Source organism: Lycorma delicatula, chromosome 12 (assembly GCF_047948215.1).
Source record: "Lycorma delicatula isolate Av1 chromosome 12, ASM4794821v1, whole genome shotgun sequence".
Classification (NCBI taxonomy): domain Eukaryota; kingdom Metazoa; phylum Arthropoda; class Insecta; order Hemiptera; family Fulgoridae; genus Lycorma; species Lycorma delicatula.
Window position 1 is genome coordinate 1,357,322 of NC_134466.1, and position 13,498 is coordinate 1,370,819.

At 28.7% G+C, this 13,498-nt stretch overlaps 1 protein-coding gene across 4 annotated transcripts in view; it reads right to left on the reverse strand.

Annotated features, from left to right (window-relative positions):
• The window catches only part of LOC142332983 (growth hormone-regulated TBC protein 1-like), a 79,664-nt gene that overhangs the window by 21,084 nt on the left and 45,082 nt on the right, over nt 1-13,498 (reverse strand). For all 4 annotated transcript variants that reach the window (XM_075379743.1, XM_075379742.1, XM_075379745.1 and 1 more), the window contains exons 4-7: nt 10,845-11,005; nt 8,686-8,794; nt 4,659-4,844; nt 1,983-2,103 (exon numbers count right to left, since the gene is read on the reverse strand). In XM_075379743.1, the coding sequence (XP_075235858.1) occupies nt 1,987-2,103; nt 4,659-4,844; nt 8,686-8,794; nt 10,845-11,005 (573 nt within the window). In that variant the 3' untranslated portion in view covers nt 1,983-1,986. The remainder of the gene's footprint in view (nt 1-1,982; nt 2,104-4,658; nt 4,845-8,685; nt 8,795-10,844; nt 11,006-13,498) is intronic.

The following is a 13,498-nucleotide window of genomic DNA, read 5'->3' on the forward strand; positions in this document are numbered from 1 at the left end:
TGCGTTCCAACTGACAAAACTGAATGATTATCAGCAAACATTGTAATGTTATATATATTTCATAAAACATATCAACAATAATAGCAGTTTAAAAAGATCTATTTTTTTATGAAAAAACATTAAAAAATGTATTTTACGATGTATTTTCATGTTTATAAGAAATTTCAACCTTCGTCGGTAAATAAAGTACCAACAATTAATTAAAAGATATATATGGTCAATAAATTTTTCATGGGATACGTAAAAATTTGTACAAATACAGACAGTATAATTTAAGAAAATGTACTGCCAATTGATAAAAAAGTCAGGAACCCACAGAAGCAATAAAATTACAGAAAATGACGTCAAGTAGCGTAAACACAAATAGTTATCAATTAGTGTAAACGCACTATCAAATATATAAAAATTATCTCAGAACAAACACCTTAGTAATTAATTACCTGAAAAAGATTCTTTTAATACTTGAATGGAGTCTTTTAATGCTTTATGGCAGTGAGAAAAGCAAAAAATAAAGAACAAACTCAAGAATTCAATTACTTAAAAAAAAAGTTTAAAATGAGAGACGTTTTAAAAAAAATTTAGATAAGAGAAATCTGTGGAAAAATATACCTAAAGAAAAATTTGGTAGGCTCTATATTAAGCCACTCAAAATAAATTAATTTAGTACCAAATTTTATGACAGAAGGAATTTTAATGAAAACCAAAAAATAAAATATAGGAAACAGAAAAGAATATCACAAGAAATAAGGTGAAAAAAGCATCTCAGGTTGGCAGAACCGCTTTGAAAATTCATAAATTTAACTCCTGCGAAATTTGTTGTAGATTTAACATGAAATGAAGCAATTTTTAAATAAGTTACTTAAGTTAAAATACAATTAATAAATTTAATTTATGTAAGAATTGGCTTTTATTTAACTATAAATAAACAATGAATTTTTTTTATTACTCTAACTTTATTTTTTTTAACAAATTGAGGCTTACTAGCATGAAGACAAGAAAGCCAGTTTGTGTAACTAACTTAAGTTAAAATGTATGTGTTGAGATCTATTCCATACCGAAATACTTTTTTTAATCTATTAATAATAGCTACTTGTTAATAAACCACGCTATTTCGTTTTATGATAAAGTAATTTTTTAAACAAAAAGTTACCAGCTTAATGTCAACATAGTGGCATCGATTACAACAACTTGAGTTTGAATGTAAGTACCAAAATTTAACACGAGGAATTTTTGATATACTAATTTACTATACAATCTTATGTCTTAAAAAAAACGCACAATTTATTAACAATTAAAAACAGCTAATTCTGACACGAGTTAGAATTCAATAACAGCACTCAAACTGGTTCTTTTAAGTGGTCCCACCGAAATGATTTAAGTAAAAATTTAATTAATTTCAAACTTAACTCGTGGCTAAGTCTCCAACGTTTAACATATAAATTCCTAAATCAGTTGTATCAATCTGATAGGAAAAATAAAAACAGTTTATTTCATTAGTACACACAGATCATATTTTATATCCAATAGTTAGAAGCTAATAAAAAATACATACACATGTTTTAATTGTAGCAAATTAAATACCGATACGCAACAACAAAAAAACTTCTCCTCCCAAAAAATAGTTGTATGGGAAGAGTTAGAATCTAAGTGCCAGTATAAAAAAAAGGTATTAATAAATAAACAGTGCATACATTAAGATACACATTTTCCACGCAAAAAAGTATGTAAATATATTGAAAATTACAACAAAATTATAAACTACAACAATTACAATTAGTACAATATCAGATACAAATCACAATCATTAAATATAAAAATAATAACAATACGTTTAATTGGTGATAAGACGGACTAGAATTATTATTATTTTTAATTATGATTAAAAGTGAGCACTGTAATAAATACAAAATAAATTACAAGTAATACATTAATAATAGTAATAAAAAAAAAATAATTTTTAAAGATATGAATTACTGACTAACCAAACTATCGTTCCTTTTGTTGATTCTGCATTTCATTTTTTCTCTTCCTTTCAGCTGAGATCTGTTCACGTAAACTTTCTATGCGGGTTCTTTTTAATGTGCCAGGTATTCTGAACACGCTCTAAAAAAACATAAATAACCAAAAATAAAATAAATATGTAAATTTAAAAATTAAATTAAATTATGTAATCATATTAATTTCTGTGGCCTACAGAGATTGTTATATTCGAAATCTTTGAAGAAAAAAGTTTCTTTGATTCAAATCCATCCTCAGAAACCTGGAGTACCTCTACTTACTACTTTGTGACATAATATTTTTCAATTATATAGGGGGTCTTTCACACTGAATGCAAAAAAACTGACACGTTATAGTGATGAAATTCATTTTGGGTAGTTTGTTTTCAGTAATTTATGACAAATCATCATGGAACACACCTCAACATTTACAAATCATAAAAATGTATTATCATAATATGGAATCAATTACAGCTACATATTGTACGCACAATCAACCAAAAAAGCACAATTCATTGTTTGGTTAAAAAATTAGAACACTTTTTTTTACTTGATACTGAAACACCAATTCACAGAAGTAATGCAAAGATTCAAGAGAATGTTGCTGCTGAAAGTGCTAATATTCGTGAAAATAAAAATTTATTGATTTCACATAGTTTACAAGAATTGAACATTTATTCAAAATTGTGAATTTTGCCGAAAGATCTTTTTGTCAATGGTTATCCGAGAGGACTCTACAGCAGCTCAAAGTGGATACCAATTTTCATTTTAAAAAAATGGTTCTTGTGTATTAACGCCACCGCAGCTACAGCTTTATTTAAAAACAAAGTAGTCAATCGGATTTTGGTGGAAAATGGGCCGATATAGAGTTTAACATAGATTCAAAACAGTCTCTTTATTAATTTTAATAAATGGTTATTTATATTTATTTATTTTATAAATATAATTTAACCATTAACCAAACTTAACCTGTAATTTATTAAATAAATACTCAAAAAATTACGGTGTTAATTAGTCAAGGTTAGCAAGCGAAGCGAACGTAGGTTAAGTTTGGTTAAATTACATTTATATAATTAATACGTAAGTACCCGCTGCAATGGCGTTAATACGTAAATACCAAAAAAATCATCTTTTCAGATTTGGCTCGATGGCTTTCTAAACAAGCAAATTTGCTGTATTTGGGATGATTCCAAGTTATAAATGATTTAGCAGTGACCATTACATAAATAAATTTTTAAAAAAATCACTGTTTGGTATAAATTACGACCATTTTTTCGGAAATAAACAAGATGTTATTACAGTAAATGGTGAACACCATCAAGCTATGAGTAGTGTGATTTTTTGTTAACAAATTTGGAAAATTTTGATTTGAATGAAATTTAGTTTGGGAGAGTAGTGCCACATGCTACACAGCTGCTGAAATAATTTAGTTATTCCATCAAAAATTTGGTAATTCAATAATTTCACAAACTGGTAATGTCAACTGGACACCAAAATTGTGTGATTTGACTACCTTAGATTTTTTCTCTAGGATTAGTTAAAAACCACAAGTTTATACCAACAAATCACTTACAGTTGATAAGTTAAAAGCAAATATTCGACATGTTGTTGGAATTCAAGCTGACTTGTGTGAAAGAATCACACAAAATTTTGTTGATAGACTTGGCTATATGAAGCAAAATCATGGAGACCAAATGAATGATATTATTTTCTGAATATGATGAAATATTATAAGCTTCAAAATAAATAAAAAAAAAAAGGTTGATATTACTTTTTGTTTTACAGCAACTTTACTTGTGCCTATGATATATTAAATTTGTAAAATTTGGCCAGTTACATTTCATTTTATATCAAAATATTACATTAAATTATGAAAATAAAATTACTTTGTTAGCCATTATTTCTGTAGAAGTAATTATTAAAGTGAATATCGGAATGATAAATATAAATAAAGATATATATTTCCTAAATAATTATAGAAATAAATGAAAAACATAATTATGTTGAAAAAGTGGTTATTTTACGTAAAAAATATTACTTAAAATCTAAAACTAGACTGCCATTTTGATTGTTATGAATCACCATCAAAAGTCAGATGCTAAGGAAAAAGTTAAAACAAGAAAAAAGTAAATGAATAAATGAAGAAAGAAAAAACAATAATAAAAGTAATAATTGTTAACTGACAAAAAACTAAAAGATAGTACTTACAAAACACTATAAAATGATCATTTTAATTATGTTTTCAGAATAAGAGTAAAAAATATAAATGACTGTCATTGTAGGTAATTCTAGTGTAAATTTCCTTCAACTCTGTGTGCCAAAAATGATCTAATGAAGTTGTTGAGATAAAAAATTTATCCATTCAGAAAGATAAAAATACTACAAAACAAACCAATAAAGGAACTATACTCTCCCACGAACAAAATTTAAGGAAGAGAGGATAATTGTTCAATTTTCTAATGATTAAAAACTTAACATAAAAATGCTCAATAAGTTTCTTTAAAGTAAGTTTTAAACTTACTAAATCAATACTGTTACAGAAACGTCATTACTGAACAATGATAGATCATTATCTAACAGCTTTTTTGACGTTTTTTTGTTCAGATATATACTAGGATCACCTCTAGTTTTTTTGTTTTTTTTTTTTTAAAGTGAACATACCTGCATAAAATCATGGCAGTGTAAAGCAAAAGAATCTTGTGTTATTTCTTTAAAGAGTTCAGCGACAGATGAAAAATCATCACATTTTAATATTTCACTTTTATGTCTACCAACAAGTGTTAAACCAACTCTAAATATAATTTTAGAACCTTCATAAAATAAACAATCCCATATCCTAAGTACTGTCTGTAAAAAAACAAAAACATAAATAACCATTAGCGATAAATAATTCAGACCATAATGATGGTTAGTGTATTACTCTTAAAAATAAATTTAAACTACACAAGTTTTTGAGTTCTAAGCACAGATTCCAAATTCAATAGATAATTTTATAATAAATAATTTTAGAATCAAAATTCTGTAAACCTTTCTGAAAACTTTATTCAAATCAAACCAAAAGGCATAGTTACAATCGATCAGTATTTTATTATTGGTGAGGATGCAATTAACAACAATGTATCTAAGCGCAGTTATGCTGAGTTAGGTTATAACTTGTTAGGCAGTTTGATAAGAAAATAAATAAGTAACAACATTAAGTTTTGGATCCTGGATAAGATGATACGTTGTATCCTTTACAACCTAACGGTTCTGCAACACTGAATACTTCAGGGAGTACCCGACTGAGAATGTCTACATTCAAAAATTAAATTGTTTACATTTAATTAACCGTGTTCTTGTAGGTTAAAAAATTAGGAATGCTACAGTAGTACCCTGTATATTTGCAAAGAGAAGGGTTTTAATGCATGAAGGCGCTGAGACCCTCCATGGAGTGTAACTATTGTGGAAAGGACACAACAAAATGCACAGCAGCTCAGGGAAGTATATCTGAGAGATTTCATCAAGATTATCCCAGATAATAACATGAAGACTAGGCTGCAAAAAGAATGGGATGACATGCCGTGTCAAAAATGTTGGTCAGAATTATGCGCATACTTTGCACGTGGTAAGTTGGCGGAAGAAGTACAGGGGTAAACAATGCTCCTAGATTTTCCCTCGGGGCTGTGTTCATATTCAAAGCAGGTCCAGCCACAAGGAGAAGTAATTGACAAAAAAAAGTTCTCTGTATGTTTTGGCTTTTTTTATTGGCTAACGGCTATAAAAAGTTATAGATGTAATAAACCAGTATGTCTCAGATGCACATTAAAATTCTTTTTCTGTGCTTTATTTGTTTGCATGCGCCTACCTGTCCTCTTTATCATTTTAAACTGAAAAAAAAAGTTTCAATAAAAAAAAAATAATTTTTTATGAGGAGCTTATCACTAAAGGTACCACAAAACATACTGAAAAAAAATCCATGAATTTTCCAACAGCTGAAATTTACTACCTACAGATCACATCCAATTCAAATATCAATATGTATGACCGCCATTTGCCTTACATAATGTCAGTAGTCGATCTAAATAAGACTTGCTTTTATGCACGAGCGTGTTGCATTAGCCTTGAACTGAGGACCGTTGCTGTGAAGTACAAAGAATTTTTTTAGATCAAGTGTATCCTGGATTTGTAGAAAAAAAATATTATCCTTGATGAACAATTTTTATGAAATTCCACAATTTCCTATCTTATTTAATTACCCAGATGAGTTTCTTAGAAGAGATTAAAGATATATATCTCTCGTTGCTGTTATTTACATGGCTTGAATTTTTAAATACAGGGTGTCACATATAAAATGCAACCCATCAATCACTCATCCATGAAATTTCAAAAGTCAAGCTTACTCCCCTACTCGTTACTGAAATGGACTCGTCCAACATCTGAACATCGTGGCGACGCAGTAGAACACTACCGATAGTAACAACAATGCAATCATAATGTTCAGTGTATTGCTAGAGACAAAATGGTGTTTTCGCTAGATGAACGTGTTTTCATTGTCGAGTCGTACTTCAGTACGAAATCAGCGGTTGCAGTGAAAGATTTTTTTCGCCATAAGTACCCAGATAAACTGGCTCCTAACAAAACATCAGTATTAAGGTTAGTCGCAAGATTTAGAGAGAACGGTTCTGTTAATAACAAGGAACACAAAAGATCTGCATCGTTGTTGAATACAGATACAGTCGCTGAAATCAAATACCGATTATTCGCCTCGCCAAATAATTCGATCCAACATATGTCTGCTGAAATTAATTTGTCTAAATCAACTGTTCATCGGGCGACCAAACGATTACAATTACGACCTTATCGCATTCAAACGGTTCATCGACTTCTTGAGCCCGACAAAGAAAAACAGCTACAATATTGTCAACTGTTCTGTCGATTTCTGCGTGAGGGAATTAATGTTATGGATTCGTAATTTTTCACAGATGAAGCACGGTTTCTCTTGGATGGCTATGTAAACAACCAAAACAGTAGAATTTGGAGCCCTGAAAATCCCCCACGTTTATCACGAAAAGCAATTACACCCGAAGAAGTTGGGCGTGTGGTGCGCGATGTCGCGGAAGAAAATAATCTGTCCTATTTTTTTCGAGTACAACATTAATGCAGAACGATATCAAGATATTTTATTTCGGTTCATCGCACTCTTGGAAGAGGAAGACAGACACTGCTGGCTACAACATGACAATGCGACATCGCACTACGCAGGTTCAACTTCTGATTTCGTCGAGGAATACTTTGGTAATTGTGTTATCGGTCGAGGCTTGTGGCCACCAAGATCTCCGGATTTGACTGCAGCGGATTTTTTCTACGGGGTTACCTCAAAGAAAAAGCCCACAGCGACAAACATCGAACGATTCAATATTGAACAAGCTGTATTAAATATCCAGCTACAAACTTTGAAAAAAGTTGCAAGAAATGCTGTAAAAAGAATTGAAGCTTGTATTCAAGAAGACAAGCACCTGTATACAAGCACCTGTATAAAAAATACAATACAATATAAGCGCATATTAATTTATATTATTATGATACAAAAAAATGTTGATCCACTATCTGAACTACTGTTCTAATCCCCTGCAAATGGTTTTCATCAGACCCTATAGGTGTTCAAAATACATATAAATATATAATTACACAAGAAATTAACATTTTCGTCAAAATTTAATAGAAGATTTCCAACATTTACTCTAACATTTACACTTCCAACATTTACTCTAGATGTAAGGTAATGGATGGTAATAATAAAAATTACATTTACATTTACACATGCCTTTTTATTATTTCAATACCTACCAATATAAGGTTGGGTTACGTTTTATATGGGGCACCTGTATAAAAAATACAATACAATATAAGCGCATATTAATTTATATTATTATGATACAAAAAAATGTTGATCCACTATCTGAACTACTGTTCTAATCCCCTGCAAATGGTTTTCATCAGACCCTATAGGTGTTCAAAATACATATAAATATATAATTACACAAGAAATTAACATTTTCGTCAAAATTTAATAGAAGATTTAAAAAAATTAAATAAAATTTGAAATTTTACAAAGTAGTGAAAATACCTATTCTAAACAGATTGTTTTTACGTTTATTAAAACAAATAATTAAATAAAGAATATCTTACCTTAAGAGATATTTAATAATTATTATCTTAAGAAATTTCTAACAAGTTAAAAAAAAAAATCTTGTGCAGTACTGCACAAGACCAACTTTTTATTATTTTATTTTATTTTCACATTCCAACTTGCAATAAAATAAGAAACCACACTTCTAACTTGCCCCACTCAAATTTTTTCGACCTTAAATTGAAAGCAACTCAAAAATACTCAACCCATCTTCAACAACTTTTACATCCACAACTTCATACTACATAGCATATAGCATATACATACATATACATAGCATATATAAATTTCAATGAAATTGATGTAATAGTTTTGTCGATTTTTGGGCCACACAATTTTATACATAAGCCTATAAATATTTATAAATAAATAAGAATATCACAATTTAAGGGAATGGTATTTTTGTACTTTTCATACCTCAAAACATAAAGAAAATTCATTTTACCCGCCACTCCTGCCGTTAGCGAAACTAATACCGTACTTTTCTTCAAAAAGTCAGTAAAAATTAAATCGACTTACCTCAGTTGGAAGAACTTCAGCAAACAGACAAATAAACCATTTTGTCGCAATAACTGCCCAAGGTAAACCAAGAGCTAATATATGTCTATGAACATCTGGCATTTTTTCTCTATAAAAAAATGAAAAATAAATAAATAAAATTTTAAAATTTATTAATTTACATTTATAAAAGTTAAACGTTGTATATCTTAGCTTTAATTACCCGACTTAATATTTGATTATGAAATTCAATGATATTTCTTCAGTACCGCCTAACTGTTGTGTCGTTGATTTACTCTGTTGTTCATGGTTGATTTTGAAACAGTTTAACTAGTGTTTTGAATGTACCTGTTGTTTTTTATGCTGAACTTATATATCTATTATATTTTTAAAATTACATCCTTCCTTAAGGAACATTTTTTATTTTTTTCCTTTCTTTTAATCTGATTATGGATAGAGAAATGTAAAATTGTTTAGTTTAATTACTTTCAATCCTTGAACTTTACAGCGATGAATATGTGTAATTAGTGTATATTTAGTGTTCAAGGTTATTTAATTAATTTATATACTGCATTGAATAAATTATATTCTGCATTATTTATTTAATTTTTCTACGAGGCTCTTACGGTAGTAGAGTAGAATATATCAATCGATCCACTTATTCAGACATTATCCGATCTGTGAAATATTATGTACGGTGTAATCAATACTCAAATTTATCAATATATACACTGTTTGGAGTCAAGATAGATAAATAAGCTTTTATTTCAATTTTACAGTATTGACTACCATTACCACATATTCAAACTATTGACACTGTTTGAATATACCATTTGAATTACTTCTCTAAGTGAATTACACTTGAAGATCTCTAAGAAAAATTAGTGGATAGTAATATATAATCAGTAAACATGAAATGTCAGTCGCCTGGCATTTAAATTGGTAGATAGTAAGTATAAAAGTCACAATTAATTCTGTTATACAATCGTCTTTGAAGTTTCATGATCTCTGATTTATGAAAATTGGGCTATAAAAAAGTCTGCCAATGTAGGGCCAAAGATGTAAATCGACAAACATGTAAGGAAAATCATCTTTTGCAGCGCATGAATTTATGAAAATGAAGATGATTGCATTGTTACTGGAGATGAAACCTGGATTTCTCATTCAAATGTTGAGACAAATCAGCAGTTGATGCGATGACAGCATTCCTCACCTTTTAGACTGAAGAAGTTCAAACAAGAACATTCACTAAAGTAACTTATGGCTACTGCTTTTCAGCATAAAAAAGTTGTCTTGCTTGTCGAATTTAATCATCGCAAAAGTACTGTGAATGCCCGTAGGTATTGCAAAATATTAAAAGAACTATTAAACAAATGACATAGGATGCTATCCGGTAGGATTTTGTTTTTGTCCAGCCACACACAGTAAATCCAACAGTGAGGTGATTGGAAAAATTTGTAGGAAAATCTTTAACTATCCAACCCCATAGCCCTGCCTTAGCTGTGATTTTTTTTTCTTCACCTTAAAAAATGGCATTTGATGATGATGACGAATTGAAAAATGGCTTTACTGCGTGCTTTAAGTTACTGGCAGTGGAATTTCTTGAAGAGGGAATGAAGTAAAACAGTATGAAAAATGTGGTTGAAGGCAGCTATGTAGAAAAGCAGTAATAAATGTAGTTTTATGCATTATTTTTCATTTTTGCTTTAATTTCTAAATGGGCCTTACTTTAAAAATGCGCCTGGTGCTTTCATCCTGTACCTTATAAATTACTCATTAAATTATTTTTGTTAAAATATATCATATTTTTTATCCAGTTTACCTTAAAATGATTAATATATATATTGTTCATGATTGAATAAGTGTGTTTATTTTATTACCTAATCTACAGAAAACAAATTATTATGTAAATAATAGGAAACAGAAACTATCCTAAAAATATTTATAATATATATTTATTTATTATAAATACTTATAATAAATGCCCAGATATGTTACAAGAGGTATTCACTTTTTTGTAAATATTAATCTGCCATATTAATGCTCACAACTTGTAGATGAGAATACTGTAATGTAAAAAAATGCATAGCATGACTGAGATTCAAACCAAGGATCTTCTGAATGAAACATAATAAGCTATCAATAAGTATGTATGAACGTAATAACAGATTGTTACTTACTTAACTAATTCAGATAGTACTTCAATATCAGTGATGACACCATCCATTGTCGGACTGTAATAATCAGGCAATTTATTTTCGACTAGAACTTTTAATAACCAAAATGATGTATCTTCACAATGTGTCACTAATAATAGAAGGCCGGCTATGTAATTTAAACCCTATTGAACAACAAGAAGAGGTACAATTAAAAACAAAATCTATAAATTCAATAAAAAAAAATGTAAATAACATTGTTTGTATAATTATTTTTATTATGAAACAGATTTCACTTTAATTTAGTTACTGTCGATTACATATCGATTACCAATGGTATTAGCTAATGATAAATTTAGATAAACTGGATGTGATTTTCAAAACTTGTTTATTAAATCTTTGGCTGCTCGCCTTTTATTACTATAAATTGCATTTAACTGAATTACAATTGACATTTAGAATACTATATGTTTCCAAAATAATGAATTGTAAAACATTTGAGCAACACCATGAGACAACCAGACAATTATCATAACTAGTATCTAATGATCTCTTATTGTATAATTTAAAAAAAAAAAAAAAAAAACAGAAATGGCTCATCTACTATGAGTCACAAAGATTTCTAAATATTATTTAACTACTTGAACCAACTGTATCTGAGGTTAACTAACATCAAGCAATAAAAGTTATTGCCTAGTGTTGAGCTCAAGATACCAGATTTTAAACGGTAGATAATGGAACCTCTACTGAACATGATTGAAATTAGTGAAAATAAAATAAGCTGATCTAAAATGAAAGAAAGAAAATTCAATTACTATGACTAAACATAAAATTTTTTCTATTGCTGATGGGAATTACAACGTAAGTCCCCATATTAGATATTCTTTAAAGCCTATTTTCCTTTGGTAGCTGCAAACTTTTGTCGACGATTATAATTTTTTGGAAACATTCCTGGAAACTTCTTCATGAAATCAACAATGATGTTTTCCGAATAAAAACAAGCGACAAGTAAAAGTCATGCAGTGCAAAGTCAGAAGTATAATGAACGGTCCAGAGATATTACACTATTTTATATAAGTTACTTCTTGACCAGTATTGACTGACGTGGCAGTAGCTGCATATAAAAAAATTTAACTGTTTTGTTTTGATTTATATTTACAAGATATTTCCTTTTGATTACATCCTGCGGACAACAAAGAATATGAATATAAATTTCCACGTTTATTATCCGACTTCCAAAATGAATTCATGATGGTCATTAACTTGCGCATCAGAAGAAACCTCCAACAATATGATGGAAGGTGTTCCCATAGCCAAGCCAACAACACACTCTTCCCTTCATTCCTGACACCTTGCATCATAGTTAAACGTCTGTCACTCAATGGTTATTCATTAGTTAACGTTACTCTTTATTTTCAATATTAACGTAAAGCCTTACATGTTTCTGCAATCATACTCGTACTACTGTACAAAATGTTATTTTCTTGGAACATTGTTACATACTTAATCTTGCTTTGTTTTTTCATAAACTTATAATTAATAGTTTTCCCTCTAACAATTTATTTATAAAAAAAAAAAAATACGAACGTATAATTTACCTTTTTGATAGTCTTCAGTCAGTGGTGTATATCGTCACTGGAAACAGCGATTATGTAATTATTAAATTATTTTAGCACTGGCTAATTAAAGTTTCTACAATTGATTATGACTGTCAATTATATTTTATATTAATTTTAATTCTCATCTAATTAATTTAGTTTTAATGACAAAAAAAAATTAGTATAAAATGAGTAAAAAGTAGGATGTTTAAAAAAAGTTATTCAAAGTAGAGTAAAATCTATGGACGAGGATATAATACTATGTACCGATTTTTTATTATTATGGGACTGGATTTTTTTTAAATATTTCATTCTGTTTATTTTATACTTACTTAAATTTCTGTAATGTTGGAAAAATCTTTTTAATTAAAAATATTATTTATGTGAAAAACAATACATAATTAAATAAGAATTACTATTAAATTTTTGTCTCGACTATTATACAGCTATAAAAAAATTATTTATAATCACTTACTTAAAAAAAATGTATTTTAAAATAACAGCTAAATAATGTAAAAACTACTATTGTATCACATAATTACATTCATTACAAGCTGCTGTTCTGTAACTCAAAAGCAATGTACCGGCTAATCATATTTTTTAAGAGAATTAGGCATAGTTTACACTGACATGAAAAATTTAACCAAATAATTATTTACAAATATTAATTAATTTGTGACATAATATTTTTCATTAATAAACAAATTTCTTATCAAAATGAACAACAAGGTTTTTGTAATTTTAACAAACAATGAATCCTAATAATGAATAAAACAGCCGCTGATAAAATTCTTTATAACTGAAAAACTTTCAAATCTCATAAGAAAAATATGAAAAAACTATTCAATAGGCGGTTAATATGGTGTATTTTTACTATTTTTGCATGTTTCACATGGCAGGGGGAGGAATGTAGGGAAATATTACTTTTTTTACTTTTTCAAAGAAAAAATTGCAGAAATTAACAAAAAATTAGAGGAATAAAATAATAACATAATCTGTGACTTTTTTACCATCATGATGAGATGGCTGAAACTGGGTGAGTTACAAACACTTCTATTTTTGAAATAGCTTAGTTCCTGC